This window comes from Zosterops lateralis (genome assembly GCF_965231275.1).
Source record: "Zosterops lateralis genome assembly, chromosome: 3".
NCBI lineage: Eukaryota > Metazoa > Chordata > Aves > Passeriformes > Zosteropidae > Zosterops > Zosterops lateralis.
The window spans coordinates 43,885,484-43,911,897 of NC_139764.1; the positions used below are offsets into that span (position 1 = coordinate 43,885,484).

General features: G+C 41.4%; 3 protein-coding genes across 4 annotated transcripts in view; all 3 read right to left on the reverse strand.

Annotated features, from left to right (window-relative positions):
- Nucleotides 1–6,268: 6,268 nt before the first annotated feature.
- TOMM20 (translocase of outer mitochondrial membrane 20) lies at nt 6,269–14,320 on the reverse strand. Its single transcript, XM_083857135.1, has 5 exons — nt 14,161–14,320; nt 9,015–9,061; nt 8,227–8,308; nt 7,800–7,942; nt 6,269–6,678 (listed from the first exon to the last, which is right to left on the reverse strand). The coding sequence occupies exons 1-5, from the start codon at nt 14,282–14,284 to the stop codon at nt 6,634–6,636; spliced, it is 441 nt and encodes a 146-aa protein (XP_083713261.1). The 5' UTR covers nt 14,285–14,320; the 3' UTR covers nt 6,269–6,633.
- An 821-nt stretch (nt 14,321–15,141) lies between these two features.
- On the reverse strand, nt 15,142–21,522 carry RBM34 (RNA binding motif protein 34; the record flags this gene model as incomplete). The annotated part of the gene is made up of 10 exons (XM_083858577.1): nt 15,142–15,522; nt 16,246–16,364; nt 17,568–17,610; nt 17,721–17,784; nt 18,003–18,086; nt 18,573–18,616; nt 19,181–19,240; nt 19,824–20,043; nt 21,087–21,229; nt 21,331–21,522. The coding sequence occupies 10 exons, from the start codon at nt 21,520–21,522 to the stop codon at nt 15,214–15,216; spliced, it is 1,278 nt and encodes a 425-aa protein (XP_083714703.1). The 3' UTR covers nt 15,142–15,213.
- A 2,664-nt stretch (nt 21,523–24,186) lies between these two features.
- Nucleotides 24,187–26,414, reverse strand: part of ARID4B (AT-rich interaction domain 4B) — an 85,457-nt gene continuing 83,229 nt past the window's right edge. For both annotated transcript variants that reach the window (XM_083857982.1, XM_083857981.1), the window contains 2 exons: nt 26,135–26,281; nt 24,187–25,561 (listed from right to left, as the gene is read on the reverse strand). In XM_083857982.1, coding sequence (XP_083714108.1) covers nt 25,431–25,561; nt 26,135–26,281 — 278 coding nt within the window. In that variant the 3' untranslated portion in view covers nt 24,187–25,430. The remainder of the gene's footprint in view (nt 25,562–26,134; nt 26,282–26,414) is intronic.

A 26,414-nucleotide genomic window follows, 5' to 3' on the forward strand; every position in this document is an offset into this window, starting at 1 on the left:
CTGTTATTGCTTTTAGCTGGGGGGGAAATTGTGCCTTAAATCTATTCAGTTACAGAAAGTGCCTTTAATATTTCTTTCTTTTGGTAGGTTTAATGATTTATAAGCAGATCTATAGTTTGTTGAAGTCTGATTTTTCCTGATTACACTAGTAACTAGCACTGATTAGCCAAGTAGTCTAAAATGAATGTGATGTAGAAAAGAAGCAAGCTTCAGAGCTTCAAACAAAATTCAGATAAAACACCCACCCAATTACTACCAAAACAATCATACTATCCTAAACCTTACCTTCTCCCTTCCTGTGGCACTGTCCCAATGTCCTGCTCTTGACTGCTAAGGCTTCCATGAGGAAAGGACCATGCAGAGTAAATTATGGGATCAGGACTGCAATCTTCAACTTGACAGATTCTTCAGAGTGCCACACACATCTCTGCTGATACAGAAGTAATAATAATAATAATAATTTTATGCTAAGAATTCTGCTAGTGCCATTGGCCAGTAAATAACATCCCTACAAAGGAAGTATAAAAGGGCCCTTAGTTGTGTCAGACAACTTCTAGCATAAGCCAAGGAACTTGATGTTAAAGCTCAAACCTTTAGATGGAGAGATAAAAACAAATGAAACATGAACCAAATAGCAACCCCTCATGGTTATGCAAATTGAGGTGTCATTATAACAAACACTCCAGCTAGAATTCAATAAATGTGGAGGCAGTAACCTGGGGTCAGATGGGGCTTCCCTTCTTTATACAGGCAGAAACTTCCACCTCCTCAGTGCTAAGAGCTGGCAGTCTTCCTCATGGTAACTTACAGGACCAGGCTGTATTATACCATGCCAATGTGTGGTGAAAGTAAATCGTCATCAAAACCAGACTGTTCCCACCAGTAATGAAATACTGCTGTGAATTGATTAGGTGTGTACTATCAATGAAAAACAACAAGGGAGAGTTTCTCAAAGAATATGCTTGCTCAATAATCCCTTTTCTTAATTTCTCCATTTAATTCGTCATTGCATTATAATTCACAAATTCATGCAATAATCATTGTCATTTTAATAATCAAATCTGAATGTACATTCTTTCTCATTAAATAATATTAAGTACAACAAGAGATGCTAACCAGGTTGTTTCAGAGCTCCAGGAAAATGCTCTTTTACATACATGCCAAAACAGGCAAATATTGGTTTTTCACAGCAAGTTTCTGTATCTTCCAGGCTATGTTACAGGGTGTAACATTGCCAGAGTGACCTAAGGAAGGAGAAGCAGCATGGTTTTCACACAGTATCTTTTATTAAACAGCTTTCTCTAGATGTCATCACGTGTTAAGCTGACTTTGAAGAATCTCTTACTAACAAGTTGAATGTTTGGAAAAATGCTGATTGACAGCTACAAGGGTGGAAAATTTTCATTTACTTGTATAGCATACACACACTTCACCCCCCCACAAACACAGACCAGGAAGCAGAGAAAAAACACTTTCGAGATGTAGGAGTAGTTAAGATTCAGTTTTGAGTCAGGGTGCCACTACAATGTGAACAGCTGCCTCCAAGGCATGAGAGAGACAAAGTATAGATTTTGTCAACTTCAGCTGAAATTCAACCAGCATTGAAAATGCATCCTGTCACCAATCTATAATATCTCACCTCTTTATTTTTTTGGTTGGCTCTCCTCACATGACCCATTACAGGCAGAGTCCAACTCCAGGCAAAATCTCAAGATGCAAATTTCACTTTCACCCTCCTAGAGTTAACTGGTGCATTCCTTTCACTCCAGCTAGCAAAGCTCACCCAGAATAATCACAGCTGGGCAAGGGAAAACTTCTCTTGCATGCCTGGGAATCAGATGTGGTTGCATTTTGTTGCAGAGTTTAAGTTGTACAATGCAGCTGGCTTATCTATATACCTAGTTTGTGCTGAGGGATGGAGAGAAAGAGGGAAATACTCCTAAATCATGTCATCACAACAATTTAAACACGCAGGATTTAAAAAAGCCAAAATTAGGCATTATCAGTAGAAACACATTCTACTGCTGCTCCACTGAGCCTGTCTTATACACCATACCAAATCTGTCTGGAGAAAATGCTGCATTGCATCACCTCACCAGACAGGAAGATTCTAAAACTTAGGATTTTGCAGGGTGAGCTTGCACAAAATGTGTGTGCAAAACTGCCCCCTGCTGTTTAGATTCAGACCTGCTCAAGTAAATGATTGTGTGACCAAATCAGTTTTTAGCTGTAAGGGTCCAACATGCAGAGAGGCAGAACTACCTGACTTCATCTGTTTTCTGCCTCCATGCACACTAGAAATTTCATAAACAAAAGCCACTCATAACTGTCTTGCAGCATGGACCATTCCAAGAGATCTGTAGGCTGCAGCAACGCTGTGCCAGCTGCAACATTCACTCTGTTAAGCAACTCTCCCACTGTGGGTAAGCACCACTAGACACCCTCTCATCCCAAAGGTGAGTCGAGAACATCTCAGGGTGCAAGAGAAATGATTAAATTGTGAGTGAGCACTGCAGAAACTGTATGCCTGGAGTCAAAAGCTTATAGCTCAAAGGCCTTTGAGAGTTAAGGACTATTAAGTTAAAGGAATGATTGGAAAATGGTAGTGGGATCATCAGATGTCTAGTAAATATTCTTTGAAACTAGCCCCTACTTCAGGGAAAGAAGAGAGAACCTGGATTCACATGGAAACCACTTAACTTTGAAAAAGCTGCCCATTCTCTAGTGCCAGCAAGTTGGACAGTTTGGTACAAAAAAATAACACAGAAGGGCCAGCTGTTTTCTCGTTTCACTCGCACATTCATACACTGGATGTGGCAAACTCTGCCCTGTGAGAACAACATTAGACATCCACATTTTCTTCAGGAAGTTCGAGTTTGGTATAAATGCAGAAAACAAGCACTGTTACCCAGACCAGTTCAGTTTCTGGAGCACCTCTGATAAAAGCTAGCCCAGTCCTCGTGAATTAAGCACAAGTTTCAGCTCTTTACAACAGCCTTTTGGTCAGTGCACAGAGAATACTGTAAGCTATGCTGGTCAGTGTAAACACAGTAACTAAAAATCAACCCAAAACTTGGGTGCAACAGAAGCCTTGAAGAATTTTTTCTTTTCACATCAGCCCTTTTTATGTCCATACGTTTAAAAACACAGAAGCATGGGTGTGCAGCACAACATGCCTTTGAAACAATCACTAAAAGCACTTAGTGACCACTTCAAAGATTCCCTTGATGTTTAACTCATGTTAACTGTAACACAACAGTCATGTAGGGCCACTGTTCAGCCTAAGGGACTTTAAACACACCATCAACAGATGTACAAATGAAACTTTAGAAAGATTCTTCTGAGTGCATAAATAGCTGAAACTTTACTTTGATGATGGCTGGCTGGCCTCCTAGAGAGCAGGGCTGGGACTTCTCCATTTTTCATGTTAAGGGCAACAATAATATTGTGTCAGCCCCCAGGGAAAGGAAATTAGTACCAGATGATTCAGTGTGTGCCTGACCACGCTGGTTTTGGATTTGATTCCATTATCTAGAAAACTTAAATGTGAGACATCAAAGGTAGACCTGCATGATAATGAAACTAGCTGGGTGGGGGTTTTTTCTCTAAAAGCTGCCTGAGCAGCTTGTAACTGATGACAGAAGACTTCTCAAAACAAAACTAACAGACCTCTCAGTTTCTCTATAAGAAATCCTTTTAGTGCTGAAAACAAGTGCTTTGTTCTTGGAGAAGCACAGAAGGGAAGATGTTTCTTTCTGGGAGATGGACTAGTAGTTTAACCCGCAGTAAAGCAAGATTACCGATCTTACTCTCCAGCAGCTGTGAGCTCCATAGCAGCAAATCCACAACTGGAATTGTGGATTACTTCCACATTTTTTTCATTTGTGCATGTGAAAAGAAATGTACAGCACTATGCCAGCTAATGCAATGGCATTACTACTGCTGATGCAGGAACCTCCATCATTACCACCACGTTTCTGATGACCTGCACTTTGCTGGTGTCTGAAAGCAGTGTCTTTGCTTGAGTCTGAAACATTGGTGGACTGTGCATGATTAGCTATACCTCTGCCTGCCACTCTTGGAGCAACAGCAAATTTGCATTCTAGACAGTATCTTCCAAGTCTTCACAATTGTACAGTATTAGCTTCACTGGGACATTTGGGGAGAAGAAAAAAAAATCAAGTCTTGTTAAAAGGATTCAGCATTCCACTCTATTAGTCCAAGGCACTCAGAACAGGTATCAGAGCTTGCTCTAGCAAACTAACCAGGTACCTCTGGGCTATCAGATATGAGAGTAAATTTGCATTTAAGGCTACATTTAAACCTACGCTATCTTAAATTTTGTTTGCATCTAACTTTGCAGGCTTAAGAAAAAGAAAAGTGTTAGAGCAATATATGTGTCTGTGATGCTTATTACAGCAAATACAATTTATAGATATAATCAGACTGTCACAAAGCCTTCCATCAAAATCAGAATTGACGCCCAGGTTTGCTGACACCCAGTTCAGGAGAGCTTTGCTGTAAGCTAAAATGTGAATTCAAATTGTCATCATTAATCCAAAGAGTGTAGAAAAATGCTCAGGTTTGACAGAAGGGTGCTACTTTTGTCTTGGACTGTTTGGGTTTGTTTTTCAAGGCAGAATGGAAGTTTTATTCACCTTAAAACAATGTTAGAAACTGAACTAAAAAGATATACTGAAGTGATCAGCAAAATGGAAGGTAAATTTGCTAACAGTTCTGTCCACATAACCTAAGAATTCCTACTTTTTACTTATAAGGGTTAGAAGGGAAAAGAAAAACTCGTTTAAAAAGCCTCATTAAAATCAGAACCTTCTGTAATTTCACAGTATTTTTATTAAGTGCAAAATAACTTTGTCCCTGTAAAATAAATTAGAAGGAAAAGAGCATGCTGGCCCTTGCCCCCTGAAGAACATGGCTACTATATTTTACTTTCACCTTATGCTACCTGAACAATTCAAGCACAAAGAATGAACTACATCCAGTTATTTAAGACATGTTTGTTGATACCAGCCACTAACTTCAATATTTATCACATTACAGAAAATTTCAATAGCCCCTCAAATCTTTGGAAATAATGTTTTCAAGGGCTTAAGGGGAAAATACCTGTTCCATAGCAAACCATCTCAGCAGAATGACTGAGTAAGAGCCATTTTTACTCCCAAACTCGGGTATTGACTGCTAGGTCACCATCAACTATCCACTTAACCTCTCAAAAATCGTTTGGGAGGCAATCCCTGAACCACTGAGGAGAATCTGCCTTTGAAGAGACTTGCACAAGGCTGAAATGAGACAGAGTTGACCAGAGTGCTCTCCAAGTACCTCACTTCTAACTAGACTATGCCACCTTGTACGTTACTACTAATCTAGCAGCATCATTAGTACAAACTGTCAGCTGGTCTCAAAGACACCTCAAAGCATTCTCAAGTTAATCAGTCACTGTGCCAAAAAGATAAAGCTATATTTTGAATTGTTTCTTCTGCTACCCAAGTGTTGATAGCACAAACCCAGAGAATAGCAGAAGCCGGTCTGTTTTGACATTTAGAAGATCCTACTCATGAAAAACTTGCTTCCTTAAGTACACTTCTCCTACTCACTTCAGCCTGCTGTATGTTATTTGTCTCCTTTCCATTTGCAAAGCCATATTCTCCACACCATACTGAAACTGTATAACATCTAATTCCATTAGCTTTTGCTATTTATCCCAGGGATATGATTGTCTTACCTTAACAGTGCAGCTTTTTTTTTTTTTTTTCTTAAGGCAAATGCCTTTAAAAGACTCTTAACCATTTGCTATGATCTTGAAGACTACAGAGTGAAATGTCAACTATCTTGCAAGGTTTCAAGCTTTCCAAAAAACCCCAACCTTTGTGCTCTTAAAATCTGCCCAGGTTCTATTTCAAACAGCTTTGTTTCAGACACCTGTATTAATAGAGCTTTCAAGTTTGCCAGTAATTTTGACTTGATCACTTTACACGTTTTGTTCCTGACAGAACAGATTTGTCATTCTTTCTGCAGTCAGTATCTATTACCATTGTGATTTTGCATCTCTTTCTAAGGTGAACTGTTACAGTTTAAATGATAATATATTTATTTTCTCAGGAAATTACATAGGGTTTTAAACTTAATTAAAAGCATTGGAAGACCAGCCATAACATTAAAAATAAATTTTAATGTTGTCATTTTTAGATCATTTGCTCTGACACCCAAATATTCTGGATATTAAAGTAGTACTATAGGGACACACAAATGCAGATAAATCTTTATTGCCATAACTTCGTTTTTTCAAAAATGAGCATTGGGTTTTCAATAGGTCGTAGTTTTATGTCTGTATATGTACAACATTACAACTGCGAATTTTAATAATAATGAAGTTAGTGATACTTTGATAACTCAACACAGTGTATTTATAAAATGAATTCTTATCAAAATACACTTTTCACTGGGATAATAAATAAAATCCTGCGAAACCCACCTACACAAAGTTAATTTTAACTCTGGTAGAACCCGATGTGGTACACAGTCCATTAACTACTATGTTTGCCCCTTTATCCCCCTACTGATGCTCATCTTCTGGGGTAAGAAAACTTTTTTTCCCCCCGTTGTGGTGTGACCTCATTCAACATCATCTTCAGCCAAGCACTGTGCATTTACAATTCTCTGTAAGAAGGAGAAAAACTCATTCACAATTACATAAAATTGACAGTAGGCAACTGATTATCAAGCAATGTAATTTTACACTGAATATTAAGCAGTGTAATTACTGAACAAACTGATTAAAGTTAAAAATGGAAATCTATTTGACTTAAGTTTTTGAAGTCAGTTCCACAGAAACTACATACAGTTCAATACCTAAAAGCAAAGTCAGATAAACAATATTCTAGCAGCTTCAAGTGATGACCTCTGTGTGATTTCTGGCACCATTCTCTTAGGAAACATTTTTGTTCAATCATTATCAACTCTTATATCTTGTGTACCTGACACTTTCCAGTGTTACCACTGAGTATATGGACCTTAACCTGAAATGTAACCAGGCCTGAGCTGTAAGAAGAGCCAACTGACACCTAGCACTGAATCTCAGTGTCAGATAACACTGTTAGGAAGTCCCCTTGTAGTTCTAAGAACATAAAACATATCATTTATTTTACAACACACTCACCTGCCAGCATATTAACAACATTACCCACTCAGTACTCACTAAAACAGGAGGGCATTTTATACATAGAGCTACTAACACTTTTATCATCAGGGAAATTCCCAAGCTTCCAAATTTTTCACTGGTTCTGGTGCTAGTTAACATCTTGTCTATAGTCTATAGCTGTCCCCAGAAGCAACAGGGTAGCAAAAGCAACAGATCCATTTAGATGAACTTTCATAGGACTTACACACATTTGTAGATAAGTAAATTAAAAAAACCCAGAAAACTCAAGACCCAGTGCAATAAAGTTACTATTTTTCCAATCCCTCCACCTGTATTTGGGAACCACTGGATCCACTTATAATATCAGAGCTGTAGTCAGATGCCTCTACTTCAACATCTTAGCATACCCTACACACAAGAGAAATTCTGTATTTCCATTTTATCCTGGTGGCTATTAATACTACATGATGATTTTCATATCCGCTCTTCAACATCTCAGGTGAAAAAAAAAAGCTTGTTTTGATCTAACTGGACATATTAAAAAACCAACAGATTACAAAATCTGATACTCAAGACTGGTGTGGTGGATAAAGTATTTCAGTTACTTCCATACCAAACCAACAGGAAATGTTTCACATACCTGGCTTATTGTAGGGAGCTTAGTTAGAAGCATTTGAAACACTGGTGGTGGAAGAGTCTGCTGTAGAACTTGTAGTAGCTGCTGCGGCTGCCCACACACAGCAATGGCATTGGTCAAGTGATCAACACCTTTTTCATATTCACCTGTGTGACAGATTACACAATGTCTGGAAATCAACCATCTTCCACATTGTAACACATTTTACATAAAACATACACCAAGAGTGGATTAAATTACGGTGAATCAACCCACACTAAGCTCATCTCCCTTGATGGTCTTTCTGAACACATAAGGATAGAAACAAATAGGCACATTTTCTTAGATGAATTTGACTCCCCAGAATTTCTTTGTGTACAAAAATCATCTTCTAGCAAAGGCAGAGAGAAATTATTTGACAACTTACCCTTTGAAAAAAAAATATTATTACCTTGAGCTAGTAATTCCTCTCCAAGCTGAATCTCCTCGAGGAAAAACTTCTGAACTGCTTCGGCATCTTTCAGATCAGGCAACTGTAACACACAGAGTAAAAGTTAAATCCCTCTTAACACCAGCTAATAAAAAGTTAGCAGAAAATATTCTCAACTGAAACTGAACATGCACACAACCCTATTGTTACAGTGACACTGGCAAAAAACCAAGGGTCACCACTAAGTTAAATGGACACAGAATGTTTTTGAAAATCAGACTCAAGTCTCATAACACTGCATCACAAATCTGTAGAGAGACAGAGCCTGAAATACCTCTACTCAGTTTATTAAATACATAATTTAGGAGCAAATATAAATTCTAAGGTGCACTGTGTTTATAACAACTGCATTTCTTGCAATTGTTTAAGAGAAATCTTCTATTTTCTTTCTGGATCCATTAGTAATAATGAAAAGGAAATCAAATACGCATTGCAAAACGACCTATCAAGTTCAGTTGTAAGTGTATCCCATCAATAATTTTAAGTCTGAAAAGTCCTTGTTCATATTGCAAAGAGAAGAACACCATCAAATCACACAGTGAATGTTGTACTTTCTAATATAACTCCTCTATCTGACACAAAAAAGGAACAACCATGGAATTATTTCTGAGCATTAAAAAAACCCTAAAGACTGCATATTAGCTGGAGTGTTTGTAATCCTGGAATCAAGACAAATCCTTAAGTCAATTACAAATAATACAAGTGAAATGTCTTTCAAAATAGATCTGTATTATTGAACACAGTATTACCTTGGAAAGTCCTGCTCTCTCTTTGGCAAGCTTCTGTTTCTTCCTTCCTGTAAGAATAAAAACATCTTTTATTTTCAATTTGCAATTAAAAAGCCCTTCAGATTATAGTCTGAAACCCTGAACAAATCAAAGTCCTTTTCAAAAGAAGAAACTGGCAATGTATTCCAAATAATAAAGATTGAGCACAAGACTGCAACCCACTCAGCCCACCAGAGCATCACTCAGGGGTCTGACAAGGGCTGGCAGTAGCACCAACCCAAAATGGCAATTCTTCTCCTGATGCTACAGCCAACACCAGCTGTGCAGGGCAGCACAGCAGCAAAGAGAATTAGAGTAATACAGGAATGATCTACATGACTTCTAACAATAAGCCACAGAAGAATTGTCTGTAAGTCAAGGCTAGCCAGTTTTGAAGCGCATGGTGCACCACCAAGGAAGAGGAACTTTAGCAGGGCACTTCCTCTGCTACTTTATAGCAAAGACTTGGGAACTAGTTAATAAGTGGCAGCGTCTGGTCATCCCCCCAGCAAGAGCAATACTAAAGCATACATTTCTGAAACCTGAGGAAAGCAAACATTTACAGATGGAAGGAACAAACATTTACAGATTTAACTGCCTAACCTAAAGGCAAAAAGTTGGTCTGCTACATGAAGTTGTACCACTCCAGCAAAACTAGTGTAATAAAGTTGCTTTTAATGCAGCTACACAGGTATAAAGGTATTTTTATAGTAGCAGTTCTTCATACAACAAAGAATAATTATATTAACACTGGCAACTTCCCTAGAATAATCATTTTTGTAAGTCTTCAGTTCATCAACTGAAAAAGTTACACCACTAAAACCTCTGAATACACCCTATGGTTAAACTGTCCTTTCTCTCTTTGTCCTCAATATCTGCTCAGAAAACTCCAATACCGACAAAGAAAAACTGCCACACAGCCCTGATTTTTCTTTTGACTGATTTTCTTTCGATTTTACAAGCTGGAAATACTTCCAAATATGACTAGCAGTTTTGCACAGTAATTAAAAATATTCAATTATCCACATGATGGAGACAGTCAGAAATACTATTCCCTAGTATAGTGATAATTTAGTGCAGCATTTACTGACAAGATTGTGCTCTTTACAGAAAGGGAGTTCACATTCTAACTAGATGGAACACCCTTTTATCTTAATATTCCATCTTAATAACACTTAGCACCTAGGTTTCTACAACTCACTGACCTGTGTATGTGATTTTATACTATAGATGGAAAAATGTGCTGGACAGAACTGTAGTATACAATTTTATCATTTTGGTGGGTTTCAATGTTAAAGAATTTCTCTTGAAAGTTAGTGCTTTAATTAGCTCACTCCAACTTTTCAGAAGCATTAATCTGCACAAAACTTTAAATTGCACTACTATGCAAACAAGTTTTGATAACAGATAAAATCCTGAAGAGTAAATTTTTAAAAATTTAGTATTTGAAATGTTTTACTATCAAAACAAGCCACACCACAGCTGTAGTGCATTCAGCAAAACCACCAAAACAATACAAAGAGTAACAGCTTAAGATTTGTACATCATTTTGAGGAGAAAATTGTGTTTTCTTGGCATGACTATGATACCTTCTTATTAAAAATGTAATAAAAGGCATCATTCACCAAGTTAAGGCATTCTGAAATAAAGAACAAAACAAAAGCCATGCTGATAACTGGAACTAATGAAAGATTTTCATCACTGATCACACAGATTTGAAATCATACACTTTAATCTGAAAACAGTGAAGGAATATGAAGAATCACCAAGATTTTTAAACTGAAAAATGATCTACCAAATCTTTCCAGTCTGACTACTAAAGAACTTTTTTCTTCTTCTTCTTAATACTTTTTTACAGGCTCTTTAAAGGTTCTCCAGCTGAAACAACTACAAAACCCAAGTAACTCTAAAGGATATTTATGAATTCATCCCATACTAGTTGGGAAGAAATACCAGGTTCAAAGTATCTTTGCAATAACAACCAAAAGTTACATTTGTAATATGACAAGCAAAAAGCAATGGCTTTGAGGGGTAAAAAAACCTCAAACAAACACCACAAACAAACAAACAAACAGGCCCATCTCACACCTAAAAAATCCCCCAAGTTTGTTTTCCCTCAAGGACCTCCACAAAAATGAAGCTCTTTCCTCTATTCTAAAGAGATGATCACATTTTGAAAAGGGAAAGGCAATCTTTCACAGAATTAATCCATTACCACAGAAATGCAGTGCATGCAAAGCACAAAGCCCAAGTGCAGCTGTCACACTGCAGGTCCTGCAGGCACAGCTCTTCTACAGGGGTACAAGTTTCAAAAGAGAACCAGTGGATGACCTGTCCTGCTGGCACGAGTTGCAAAGGCCCCTGAGAAGCATGTTCAGGTCCCACCCTCCTCTCACTCTGCTGTTCAGGCAGAAGGTGCTCTTGGGCAAAATTCAGTGTGGCCAGAAATTCTGTCTGTCTCTGAACAAAGACATCTGTGTCTGTACTTTAAAGCAGAGCACTTCCATTTTGTTCATTCAAGAAGGCAAATAGTAAACATACCTGAAGTATTTTATTTATTAAATACAGCCAGGGAAGCTCAGCAGCTACAGATGTTTATAGCTTTGCTATCTTTTGGTCTCAATACTAAATATGGACATGCCCCCCAAACCAGCAACAACACGACCTAAGAAAAACCCAACAGAAAAACCCACCCACAAAACCTGCTAAATAAGATGAAAACATCTGGAAATCAAAGTCCAGTAGTTCTATAGGCTTTCTAGAAAATTCCAGGAAATTTTTTTTCCCAGAAACTTAAACCTGGCCATCTCATTTTTATTACAGGCCTTTGCAATGTGAATTTTGGCCCAAACACAGCACACAGAGATGTGCAGTGTAACTGGGAGGGAAAATAAAATTTCTTCATTTGTCAGCACGTGCTTGACCAAATACAACAGGCAATCAATCCTCTGATAGGTCAGGTCTCCTGTGCTTCCCAAATTCTGGTGACACTGCATCACAGAGGCTGAAAAAGGATCTTATCCAAAGAAGGTTACTGGAAAATATGTGCTGTAAAGGTGGTATCTCCAAGCTTTCCATCCCATATCCCCACTACTGCACAACACATGGAGCATCTTTCCATAAAGAACTGCAGCTGCTGCTGCACTGAACCTTCCCTGGCCAAGTATTTGACAGCCCAAGCCTTCCTGTCTACCAACAGAAAAATGCTGTAATACCCAGATCCCTGGCACCACTGCTGAAACATCCATACTAAATTATCTGTTACACTACCAAAAAACCTCCCAACCAAATTAACTAAAGCCTAAAGCCTTACAAGTAAATATAGACCAATACTTCACATGCAGGGACTGTAAGTCCTACAATGAAGACTCCCCCCCAAACGACAGCTGCCACCTCCATCAAACCAAAATGCATTTGTTTTCCACTTCAAAGTTCATGTCAGCTCTTAATCAGAGCAGTTCTAAGGTTTATTCAGAACATGACTGGATGAAGGCTCAGATTATGGAAACCTGGAATCCAAAAATAATTTTTGGTGCTTCTGCAAAAACCTTACGTAATTTTTTTAGTGCTTCTCCTACCGCATATTTGGCATCATAAAAAATACCCATGGCTGATATGTTGCCAAAAATCAAGTTTGCTTGTGCAAAACAAGCACCTCACAGTTAACTGCACTAAAATTTCCCAATTCGTGGCTCGCACTGCAGGGAAAAAAAGACTTGGAACACACACAAGAGGGTCTGTGCCCAAAATCCCACACACAGGAGCAAGGGCCTGAAGCTGAAATATCTGACAGACATGATGTGCTGTGGAAGAAACTCTGGAAAACAAAATTAATGCACCACTAAGTGACAGCACTGACCAGGCAAATTCAATCCATGAAGGCAGAACCAAAAGCTGTTAAACTACATTTTAATGCTATCAGGTAAATGCTCATCTTCAAGCAGCCTGGTTGTTGATTTTTCCATCCGTGAAACTGCTGATCACACCATGTTTACTTGCCAGGAAAATTTATCTTAATGACAACTTCTTATCTTCAGATTAGTTACCAAAGGAATAATACACATATTACCCTGACAGAAATAACTCAGTATAAAAAGTATCACCTTCCTGCTCATGATTCATTTGTGTTCCTCCAGCAGTCAAGCCTACAACTGCATTAAAAACCCTCACTGATCATTAAAAGGTTTAAATAAATGTTGAAGACGTGAAATAATGAAGAGCTATGGGAGAAGAGCTCTACATCTTGGATTAATCAACAGTTTTCTCTGGCATTCATTCTTATCCTGGAAGCCAATGGCAGGGCTGCCAGGAGGGTTTAGAATGCAGACAATGAAATACCTGAGAGCTGCCACAGACTCAACCTCACCACAGCAACTCACACTGTTTTACCTGCTCGTCTTCCAAACAAACAAAAAAAAGTCACCACGTGAATGTGGTGGCGATAACAGCACTGCTGAGCCTGTGGAGAGCAAGGCTGGACAGGAAAAAAGGCGGGGGGGAGGTGAATTTGAAGCAAGCACGGACGGAAACCAGAGGTTACCCAACACCTACAGCAACGGCTCCCCGATGGGCTGACCCTGTCTAGAACCACCCGAAAGGAGGCTGCAGTGAGCTGGGATCAGTCCCTTTCTCATGCCTGCAGTGAGAGGACCAGAGAAAATGGCCTTGAGCTGAGGCATGGGAGACTGGGATGAGACATCAGGAAAAGCCTTTCCCACCGTCAGGGTGGTGCGGCATTGGAATGTGTTCCCCGGGGAGGGGGGGAGTCACGGTCCCGGGGGTGTTCGAGGGGCCTGTGCCCGGCGCTGGGCGATGCAGTGAGCGCCGCAGGGGCCGCGCTGGGCGGGCGGCTGAGCGGGACTCGAGGGCATCTTCCAGTGCTGGCGGCTCTGTGACTCCGCGCCCCGTCCCCGGTGAAGGGCCGGTGAGGAGGGGCCCAAAAGCCGCGGGGCCGGGGCGGGGGGTCCCGGCCGGGCCCGGGGGCGGCGCTGCGGGGACACCACGTGCTGCCCTCCCGCGCCCCGGCCGGGCGGGCGAGCCCGGGACAGGAACGGGGGATGGCTGAGGGAAGGGCGGCACGGCGGGACGGGACGGGAGGAGAGGGGAGGGGGCGCCCCGGGACACTCACGCTCCCGCAGCCGGTTCTTGAAATTGGGGTCGCTCCGCCTCTTGCGGTCGAAGTAGATGCAGTAGCCGATGAAGAGCGCCCCGCAGAGCCCCGCGGCGATGGCGCTGGTCCTGCCCACCATCATGGCGCTGCCGCCGCCCCCGCCCCGCTCCCGCCGCGCGGAGCTCCGCAGGCACCTTGGGCCGACCGGGCACAGCCAAAGGACCCCTCCTCGCTTCCGCTCGCGTCATCAGCCCGCGGCGGCGCGGGGCGCCCCCCGCACTGCCTGCGCAGAGACCGCGGCGCATGCGCGCACCGAGGGGCGGGGCCTCAGCGGCGGCCTTGGCCCGCCGGCGCCGCGAGGGGCGGGAAACGAGATCCCGGGAAAGGGCCCTGGGACCGCCCGGTAAACCTGACCACGCCACTCAGGGCCACCGCCAGGCTTCCCTTAAACACCTCCAGTGACGGTGACCGCACCCCCTCCCTGCGCAGCCCATCCCGATGTCTGATCGCCCTTTCTGTGGAGGAATTTATCCTGATGTCCAACCTAAATCTGCCCTGGCACAGCTGAGGCTTTGCCCTGTCATCCTGTCCTTGCTGCTTGGGAGGAGACCGGCCCCAGCTGGCCGCAGCCTCCTTCCAGGGAGTTACACAGAGTGATAAGGCTGAGCTGCCTTTTCTCCGGGCTCCCCTCGTAGACCCGTGCTCCAGGCCCTTCACCAGCTCCATTGACCTTCTCTGTGCAACAAAAAATCCACCCAAATCAAGGTAATGATTCCTATTTCATCACAGACCCAGTCTGAATGTGAGTCCCGTTTTTCTACAGCCATTGTGGGTAATCCAACACAACTCCAAAAAAAAAAAAAGAATTCAGAGTTACCCCCTGCAGCGAGACCTCAGCTTGAGACAGATTCCTGGAATAGGAATAAAATCAGCACCACCTTCCACTGCCTTCTGGGGGAAGTCAAATGCCCCAGAGCCAACACTAAGAAGGACAACAGCTGTATTAGCAAACAAAATTTATTACACTCTCACATATAAAAAACATTCTCATAAATATCCATCTTCATGACACTAATGAGCATTTTTACTGGATTGATTTTTACCAAAGGACTTTTTGTTTTTCCCAGCCTTATTCCTAGGAGTAGTTTTTAGTCTTTTTGGTTTGGTGCTCTTCTTTAATGGGGTTGCTTTTTCACCAACAAAAGAATCGTTAGAGCAGCTCTTTTCTTTTTTCTTCTTATCAACCCTGTCCTTGGAAGTACGAGACTGGTCTGGACTTTTCTGTGCTTTCTTCTTGTCCGTGATGCGCTGCACTCGTATCTTTCTTCCCATCAGAACAGAGTTGTTGAGTTTCAGAGCAAGATGTACAGCATCTGTGTTCTGCAAAACCAGACAGGCACTGTAAAAGCAGCATCACTTCCAGCTGAGTGCTCTCAAATGAACAGCTACCTGTCTTTAAAACTGGTAAGCAGGATTTTATAATGCAGAGCACTCAAACCGCTCTATTTAGGGAATGACACAACATCTCTGCTCAGGAACACCAGCACCCACACACAGCCCACACACTGAGGCACAGACACTTCAAAACAGGCTATGAAACAGCTTACAACGAGACACTGAAGTCTGAGGCAGAGAGAGATAAGGAAAATTTGGGAAAAAAGGCACTGGGCTGCAGGAAATGGAATAAGGAAAATGTGGGTGGGAGACTGGTGTGAGAAAGGAGGTTGTACTGAATCAAAAGTGGAGGACCAGTACACAAACCAGCTGCAGGAAAGAATTCCACTCACATTTTGACACTGAAGAAGTGGGAGAACATTAAAGTTACACCAAACAAACTCATCCGTCCCTCCTTTAAGTCTCTAAGGTAAAGTCACTTCCTTCACCCCAGTGTATACAAAACCTAAAACATTTTGGTTTGTATCTGCTTCCACAGAACCAACCGGTCTCCCAAGCTGCTTTCACCATCCGCAACAACGCCACCATTTAACTTCGTACATACACACACACTAACCTCAAAAAAATTACAGAAAAGAAAATAAAAATGCTCTAAAGGCAGACCCCAGCTGAGGTCTTGGAGAACTCCCCGTGCCCTGGAGCACGTACCTCAAAGAGGACGTAGCCAAAGCCTTTCCCCAGGCCCGTGCTCCTGTCCCTCACCACTCGCACTCCCACCACGTCTCCGCAGTCATGGAAGTGCTCCCGCACGGCGTCATCGCGGATGTCTGCAGGCAACACAACGGAACATTGTCTCTTCAGGGAGACACACGGCTTGGGAAGCCTGGCCCACAGCCAGTTATTGCACATTTACCCACTCAGGGACACAAATAACATGGAATACAGATAGGTAGACAAGTATCGGCGGCTCAGAGAAATCCCGGCAAGGTGACAACACAGACTTTATAAAGGGCTGTTTGCTCTGACAGTTACTGCTTCTCCAGCTCTGAGGAGTACCACATAAATTACAAAGAACTAAGGCAAAGGGTGAAATAGATTTTTCAAATTATTTCATTTATGCTTAAAACATAGTAGAAATTAAGAATCCTGGTGTACATTTTTGTAGCTCCTCCTCATGCCAGAATTTCTTTCTAAGAATTAATGCTGATATTAATGAGCTTGAGCTGGCAGTTCTTCAACTGCTCATTGACTGAGCTATGAATTTTAGCTGAATGGGGGAGAAGGGATTTAGTTTCCAACCACAGCTGCTGTGCAATTATTCTGATAATGGCTAGGTGTATGAGCCTCGCTCCATCTTCTGCCTAGGCAGAAAAATGTGATGTGTCATTGCCAGAACACAGGTTATTTTTTTTTTTTTTTTTCTACAGGTACACTTCATGGAATCCCCTGATGTAGATGTAAACATCTCTGGGCTGAGGGGAGGGGCTGAACTCAACAGTATGGGTTTAACTACAGCAATGGGACCTAGACTTGCTGAGAAAGGTCCAAGCTGCTGCAGTACTTTCAGAGCACAGCAAATCACAGAATATTCTGAGTTGAAACTGGCCCACAAGGATCATCAAATCCCACTTTTAGTCCTGCCTGGACAGAGTCACTCAGCCTGTGGTTCACAGAAAGCAGCAAGAAGAGGAGCCATCACTGTCCATCACTTGGAATTGTTCACAAACAGGTATTGGTAACCCTTGAGCAGTTTAGAAAGCCGTGGCCTATGCAAATTAGTCACATTTATTTTAAAAACAGGAAACAACAAGAAGAACTAAAAGTGCTTGCAGTGCTACCTACAATAAAGGAAACAATCAAGATGCAGAACTGAACAGAAACTTATAACCTCTTTACGTGTTTCAATTAACAAATAAAAATTACCTCCAGCAAAAGGTATTTATCCACCTAATACCAAGAAATAAAAAGCCTAATGTCAACTATTCCATAAATGCAAATTAATGATGCATAACAATCCATTTCAGACTTACCGTATGGAAGATTTCCCAAGAATACAGATCGTTTATTGTCATGCTAAAAGAAACAAGAGAGACAGGACAGTAAGTTATTTGCTAAAGAATAAAACCAAACCAAACAAACAAAAATAATAAAAACCCCACAACCAAACCACACATCTTACTTACCGAACTGGTTTTAGATGCAGTGTCAACTCTGATGTGAAATCCACTAGCAATTTCTGTTCCATTCCTTTTGTGGTCAAAAGCAAAAGGTTTTAAAAGTGAAATAAGCATTACTTAATTGACAAGGTCACACTGCATAGCAGTATTCCAAAAGCAAACTTACTTTTAAGTTTGAACAACGTTTTATTCTGATTCAAGCAAAAGAGGAGAGGTTGTTTAAATTTAGCTATAAATCTACCTGAACTACCTCCTCAACAGGGAATAAGGAACAAAACTGAGACTTACTCCTTCAGAGCCTTCTGGGCATCACATTCTTCCTTAAAGACCACGTAAGCATTGATGAATTTTGCATTTGGGTGCACTTTATGCCTGGAAAGGGAAAAGGACACATTACTGCTTAAATCCTGCTGATGCTGTGCAGTGCACAGGGACTTCTTTCTGAATACATTCATGCCTCTGCTTGTTCTGTCCACAATGACAACTCCATTTCCCTTGCAGGTCAAGCTACCCCCGTACATGCAAGGGAGTCCCACTGTACACCTTGTTCAGCCCATAGATGCACCCTGAGCAAGCTTCCTCAGCTCATAAACATATCAGAAGAAATTAAAGACTTTTAGCATCTTCCTCCTTCCTAAAATATAAGAAATGCAGCCTCAGGTAAAAAAATTACAAGTATACATGGCACATAATTCTTTATCACTTGTTCAGAAAACTTAACACACACAAAGGTAATGACAAAAGACAAAGAAACACAAAATACGTAAAAAATACCTAATGCAGGCAAACTTTTAATGACCATCACTTAAACATTGTTTAGGCCTTGAAAAATACACAAAACTCCCAAGGGGAACCTACTTGATTGCTGCTACCTTCTTGGATACAGCATCTTCTGCTGGAATCTTAAAGGATAAAAAGAGCTTTCGTTAGGTGGGCCTGGGGCCAACTTATCACAAAGAGTTTTTCTGTAAGACACAGATGAATTCAAGCAGAGGGCACTCAAAGCAACACAGCCAGTACAGTGAGCAAATGACAGAAGTGGCTGGATCTAGAGATGGTCTGAAAGACCTTCAGAGTTAAAGAGCTTGCCTTGACTTTGTCTGACATGTTTCTTGAGTTCTGAGAGGGTTATTGTCAACTGTTTTAGTGACTACTCTGATTTACAATAATGTGTCTTTGCTACTATGATTTAAAAACAGGTGAGCAATGCCTCAGCCAAACCAACAATAATAAAGGCATTCCTCTTTCAGAGAACATAAAGCTCTGATCCTGAATCAGCTGCTGCTACAGGAAAAATGCATCTGTGGTGCTCCAGGGATAACATCTCCAGGGCTTCTTCTAATAACAAAACCCACATACCCCAAAGCACTTCTTAATTAATGAAGGTACAAGCCTTAAAAGCCTTACTACTGTCCTTTAACATCAACAAATAATTTTGTTACATAACATTAAAGGAAATAACATACCAGAGACCGGAAGCGAATGGATTGGATTTGTCCATACTTCTTAAAAAGAGATTTCAGCACCTAAACAGATGATATTACAAACACTCAGTACACTTTTCAACCTGGTAATGAGAATTATTTTTAGTATTTGTAGGTAATGCTGTCCTTACACTGTTTTCCTTTTACTTATAGGAGATCCCTTAACAGGCTAGTAAAAAAAATGCAAGTAATTTGTAACTATTTCTATGTTTTTGTAGCAGCTTTTTCTTCTACAGATTGTCAAAACTGAAGTCGTGCCTCTTACTATGGAAGAAAGTATAAATTTAACATGTTTTATGTAACAATCTGAAGCACTATTTGCATACAAAATTAGAAGCAGAGTAACTTTGTAAATGCAGCTCTCCTTTACTCAGTCATTTTTCATTACCAAGGAACTGACCAATTCTACTCAAGAAAGGGTCACTGCATCCACTGCTGCAGGAAGCCCAACTCCAGGAAACCTGAGATTGTCTCTAATGGTTTCTGAGAACAAGCACCATTTCCTACTTTTCCAAAAGCTGTTCCAATCACAAGTGTGTGTGACTTCCCAGCTCAAACATTGCCTCAAACTGAGGACTGCTGCAACTCCTTTCATTCCTCTAGCGGACAGAACCCACCCACGTACCTGATCAGTACAGCTGACAGGCAAGTTTCCAACAAACACCGTCCTTCTGTCTGCTGCTTCATCAGTCACCCTTTTTCTCTTTCGCTGTTTTGCAGTAGCACCCGTAGCTGAATTAACAACACTTTTGGCCGTGGCTTGGGAAGCCTTTTTTTTTTGCTTCACTTGGTTTTGAAACAATTTTTGATCCTCCTCTTCATCTGCCTGCTCCAGAGCGTTCTCTCTGACCAGAAATGAACAGGCAGGTTACAATTGAGGGGAAAAACATAGGGGGTTTGGAGTCAAAGAACTGAAGCCTCCAAGATATTCAAACTTAAATTTGAAATTATTATGTTCAACTCTAAAATTTCAAACATTATTTTGTTTGTTCTGCATTGAATAAATGTATCTGACCATTTAGTAACGTGAAAAACTATTTGCTGTCCAGAGGACACTGCATTCACTATTTACCAGGAGTAATACAGAAATACTTCAGAATGAAATAACTTGATAGCCTCTAAAATTGAAGGGGAAAAGAATCATCTTTGTGTTATGCTGGAACTTAGAACAGATTTAATCCTCCTCAGTTTGCAGGAGACTCGGAACAAACCTCTGGAATACTGCTGTGCCCTAACAAGCCTCTCTCCCTCCAAACCTGCCATAAGAGCGTGAACAAGGAAAGATCTAAATGAGCCTCTGGAAGGCTCCAGACACAAACATAGGAAACTGGTTCCATGGGTCCAGTGCCAGGGAAGGATGAGGGGTTAGCCTTGTGCTACAATCAAGTTTGCTTCATTATCCAAACTGCACTGTAGAGTGAGCAGCTTCCAGCCTGCTCTGAAGCGCCTCACTTCAAGTATTCAAGAGAACAGACAAGCCACAGAGAGGTTCTGTGTCACTGCAGAGGCGCAGTGGGACATGAACAGCTCACTGTGCCTGGCACCTTGCTCCTGCTGAAAACACTCTGCTGGATAAAGCCAAGGAGAGCTAGAAAGCATCTCCAGAGCCAGAGAGAACTGGATCCATGTGTCTTCATCTCCAGCCGCTGGACCCGATGGCTCTCTAGCAGGGCATTTGAACGTCACAGACCTAGTGTTTCAAGAAGCTGCACTACTTCAGCTTTCAGAGGAAAACTACAGAAAATTTGCACAATCTTAAAAATAATCTTAAACACCAAGCTGAAGATGAGTTGTAGACAAGAACTTCATTGTTTCATCAAATGCATATTACGATTAATGTAGATGCTAGGGGATTTAATTTTACAATAAAATGGTGTCACTCACTCACCTCTCTGACAGTTTTTTCTCTGCTCCTGAACGTTCTTTTTTTCTAACCTTCTTTGCTTTTACCGGAGGTTCTTGTATGGCAGATACGCTCTGGTCTTCGGACGCTTTCTCCCCTTCTTCTGCACGCTTCCTTTTCTTATTTTCCTTTAAAAAAAAATGGTAAGAGAAACAGACTTGAAAACAAAATTCCAGGAAGGCACTGAAGTTACTTCACACCCTGCAGCTCCTTTGCAGGGCTCACTCACCGGCGGCACAGCCACCAGCACGGGCGGGGCGGCGGCGCGGAAGAGGCCGGCGAGGGGCGCAGCGGGAGCCGCGGCCGGCCCGAGGCTGCCCGACACCTGCCCCACCACGTACGGCTCCTGCTGCTCCCGCTGCTCCCCGTCTGCCGCCGCCGCCGGGCGCCGCGGCCCCGCACCGCGCCGGGGGCCCCGCATGGCGGGCACGGAGCGGCGGGAACGGCCCGGCGTCACTTCCGAGGGCGGGGCCGGGAGGGGCTCCCCGGAAACGCCCCCGGAAACGCCCCCGGAACGCCCCCAGGAACGCCCCCGCTCCCTCCTCCCGCCCCACGGGACCCGCCCCGGAAGCATCTAACAGCAGGACCAGACAGAGGCAGGCTGAAGCTGTGCTAGGGCAGGCTGAGGTTCAGCATGAGGAAGGATTCCTCCACAGAAAGGATGATTACACACTGCAATGGATTGCCAGGGAAGTGGTGGAGTCACCGTGCCAGGGTTTAAGACTGGACATGGTCCGCAGTGCTGTGATCTAGTTGACAGGGTGGTGTTCGGCCATAGATTGGACTTGATGATCGCAGAGGTCTTTTCCGACCTCATTGATTCTGTGATGAGCGTGTGGTGAGAGGCTGTCTCATGGATTTCCCACGACCCTCAGTTCCAAGGGCAGCTGAAGCAAACCTGGAAGGCCTTTGGCTGTCTCCTTACACTTCTGATGCGCTTTTTGAGCTGCTGCTGTAACCAGCTCTGTTGGCACCAGCATCCAACCGAAGGCTAAACAAGCAACCCAGGTGCTGAATAGAAGGAAAGTGTTGGTGTTGACACATGCACCATGTATCGCCCCTGCCTTGCCTGCTGGATGCCAGGAAAGGTAGTGACCCCCAGGAATGGGGCCAGAACAAGAGAATACACAAACCCTTGAAAAGGTGGCTGCTACATGACTTGTAGTGGCTTTTCCAATCTGCTTGCACACAGAAGAGCAGCCCTGTAGTGTCACAGGAGGAGCAGAACAGGCTCAACCATCATCCAGCCCATTTCAGAGACTCGTGGCCACTGGAATTCCACAAGAGGCATACAGCCTCCAGGAACTCTGCCTGAGAGTGAGTTCAATCCCTGTGCCAACAGGAAAATTCTAGTGATGGGAACTACCCAGTCGTAAGTGTGGACAAGTACCAGTGGAGACTGCAAGTAAGGGGAGGTGGGAGCACTGCAGAGCCTTCAAATTCAGTGTGTTTTTCCTCATCATATGCTGATCTCAGCTATTCCCAACATGATCATTTGTGGGACACAAACCTGAGTCTGTCCCTCAGCCAAGGTGTGGAGAATACAGCAGGGTGTGTTTGCCTTGCTTTGCCTTTGGGACCACAGTCCAAGCAGGCGCTCAGGAGTACAGGCACAGCCCAGCAGGCACTGCTAGTGGCAAACTGCCCCAGCTGCGAGCAGACTGCATGTGCCAGGCAGGGAACTCACCCACATGGAAAGCTGTGTATAGTACAGATCCTGAAAAGCAGCTCAGATATGACCCACTGGAACATGGGATAAAACTACCTGGCTAACAGTTTGCCAAAGGTATCTTCCTTTGTTACCTACTGGGAGACAAGTGGTTCCATGCATCTGGAGAGCACCATTTACAGACATACTTCACAGAAGAGGTGCAATGTAACATTCAGACAAATGTTTAGTAGACACTAAACTGTATCAAAAACATGATGAAAATTAAATAATCTCTGTATTAAGGAAAATTAAAAAATCCTATTTATGCAAAAACTTGACTCAAGAGCAGGGAGCTGACTAATGATCCCAGTTTTAAAAAGATAAACAAATCCCCCTGGATCACGGAGTCAGTAATTGTCACATCAAAGCAAATATGCTGGCACTAAAACTGAGAGCTGATTAAGAACTAGTAGTGAGTGAAGAACTGAATTTGAATCTTGTTTGCCCAGATGTAGTTCCCAGTTACATCCATATCCCTTATGCCTACTGAAACTGAAAAGCTGAACTGAACTACCATGACTGATTCCACTAAACTTAAACAGATGAAAATATCTTCTTTAGTAGCTTCATCGAAATTATTAAAATTACCCCATCGGTCTTGGACCATCATAATTTTTAACACAGTCAATGTTTCCAAAGCTTATTTATCATGGGTTGTTACTGTCGGTCTCATCAGTAATCTGTCACCTTGCTGGTGTAACAGTATTTTGGTCACCTGAACTACAGCCAGTAGTTTGTTTCAACTGGCTCTGCCTTAATGATGGGCCACACTTTCGCCTTCTGCTGAAAAAGATGGATCTGAATTAGTCACTAAGAGAAAAACTAGGCAAATGCACATGCTCTATCTTACCTTTATATGTCCATTACAGCACACCAAAGATCACTTGCTAAACTGATTCTGCAGCTTGATGTAATTTTCATGCACACTCTACAGTTGCTTAATTAAACTGTTAGAAACAAAATCAGGGATTCACAAACTATGGCATTTTATTTCAGAGGCCTTTGCTTACATTTGTACAATATATTACATAACTCTCCATTTTCTGCAGAACCTAATATATATTTTATAGCTTTTTTCTATAAGCTTTTCCTTCAATGTCTGTCAACAAATTTTTACAGTCCTGTACAATTCTGAATACTTTGAAACCATTTTCAATAAAATCAGTTATAACCTTAAGCGCACACTACGAAGACTGAAAATGCTTTTCTTAGAAAAGTCAAATGAAAAGGATTCTGACACTCTAGCATCTACAAACAAAATGCTTCAAATTCTTACATGTTGTATTGCCAGAAAACAAAGAAAAACATGCCAGCCCCTATTTCCCCAGGCAAAAGAAGTACACAGAACTACAATTAAAACAGTAAAACAATCTGTACAATAAAGTACTGTGTATTAACAGTGCCAGGTATTAAATAGCTTGAATGAACACTTCCGCAATATACAAATGTCTTACAAAGGTATAGAATTAACAGGAGAGAGCTTGGGATCATTTCAACATAAAATCAATACAAGTGAAAACATTTTGAAGTTGGTTTTGGAATTTATACAAGGCATTTAAAAAATTAAACATCTACCACTCGGCTAGCTAGTTATTTTAAAAACAACTACCTTTTTGTGGCAGTGTTGGTATCAGCAACCACAAATTATAACCTCACACCATACTCCCTCTTGAAGTCCTCTCCTTGAAACTCGTAATAAAATAAGCATTACAAATGAAATATTTGTCGCTTTAAGGGGAAAAGAAACATTTACAAGAAAACACAAAAATATACCTGTTATAATCCATTATGAATAAATATACACTTTAAACTGGCTGAATACAATCTTTATACATTAAGATTTAATACAGTTTGTTAGCCATTTTCTTTCTTTTTCATAATGTATTTTATCAAAATTAAAAAAAAATACTGTTTTATAGAAAAATGGCAAAGTACAGTAGTTTCATTCCAATTAATGGGTTCTTAAAACCCAGAGTAACCTATTTAAGCCTAATTCAAACCTGTAAACATTAGTCAGTCTTTTTTTTTTTTTCTTTTTTAAAGGAATCCTCATATTTGGTTATCAGGACTGATGTCAGACATCCTACTAACTGCAGGTTTTGAATAGATGTGCTTGACGTATACAATTAAAGCCACTATAAGGTGACTTAGCAGTTAAAAAACAATTAGCTTGTACAAATGAAAATATTTTCAATATTTGTCATAAATAAATGGAAAAATATCAAATGTTCCAGCTTTAACAAAATACCAGGGAATACAGTAAGCCTTACCAGATTGATTTAGATCACCCCAACAACTATATACTTATTGTCCTGTCTCTACAGGCAGTGAACAGCCTCCATTTGCCACAGTGGAAGGCCTTTTGAGTCACTAGACTTACAATTCCCAGACAAGTTGGAAACAATTATTGCTTGAGGAAAAGCAGTTTGTTGTACTTTTTCTTCATAAAAGTGCACTTAAGTGCAAAGTTAGCTTGTCAAGAAACAACTTTAAATACAAAATAGTGCTTGTCTGAATTTTGTGCCACTGTGCAGTATAAAAAAAAAAAAAAAAAAGGAAAAAAAAAAGAGTGGCCCTCAGCAGCCATTAAGTGCAAAGTGCTTTGGCAAGTCCTGCTGTCACCTGCACTCAACTGACATTCCATTCTGTGATGAACTTGACATAGATGGTTCTGCTAACGTTAACATAACTGCAGCCGTAATGGAACTAGAGGAAGGTGATGAGGAGGAAGATGATGTAGTAGCAGCACCTGCATAGGAAAAGGAAAACACAGGTTATAAAGATTAATAAATCAAACAAGAAACGTTTTCCTGTTCAGCAGCAAGCACTGGTACTTACTGACTCCAGCAACCAATGCCTTGCAATGGAAAAGCAACCAGCCTCCACTGCCTGGTTTGTGTAGGAAACACTCAATTTAACTGGTCTCCCTTAAAGTCATGGAATAAACCCTTTAACCTAAAGGGAAAGCACTAACTAGGCCCACAAACAATACTACAGTAAATTTATCTGTAACTTGAAGAATAATTAGAAGTTATTAATACCCTTTTGTTCACTGCTTAGATAAGTTTATTTTCTGTGTATTTTTTCCTGTATGAAGTACCTCAAGAGCATTAAACAGACTGCACTCCTCGGTAACACTCTTCCCCTTCCACTGGGTATCTGATCCTTCTAATGGTCATAAAACTCCTGCACACAGCATTTCCCAAAACCCAAACAAAACCACACTCCTAATTATACACGTCTCCCTGCAAATTATCCAGTACCATCTCATATAACATGCAATGAAGGCCTCTAAAAGCAGAATTTAGTTTCTAGCACTTACTTTCCCGCTCTTTTTTCTTTAAGCGCTTTCTTCTTCGGTCAATGGAAGCCACCTCGGATTTCAAGGACAGGTAATGTTTCCTGATTTCTTGCAGTTTTTCCTGGAGAACTGTTATGCGCTCGGCACTCGTCAGATTTTCCAAGTCAGCTGCAAGTTAAACAATCTCTGTTAATTATTGTACTGAAGCATTTCCAAACACTTCTGGATGTCAGCAAAGTGGAAGGTATTCAAATTGTAGTGATGTGCTTTGAGGTAGCAGACAGCAAAGCTAAAAAACAAC

Excerpts from the sequence above, each read along its gene's own strand:
- TOMM20 (XM_083857135.1), bottom strand. The coding sequence starts at position 14,284 with ATGATGGTGGGCAGGACCAGCGCCATCGCCGCGGGGCTCTGCGGGGCG. Across the intron at positions 8,309-9,014 it reads AGAGAGCAGGACTTTCCAAG|TTGCCTGATCTGAAAGATGC; the intron begins GTAATACTGTGT and ends TGTGTGTTACAG. Across the intron at positions 7,943-8,226 it reads AGAGGAATTACTAGCTCAAG|GTGAATATGAAAAAGGTGTT; the intron begins GTAATAATATTT and ends TCTGTCACACAG.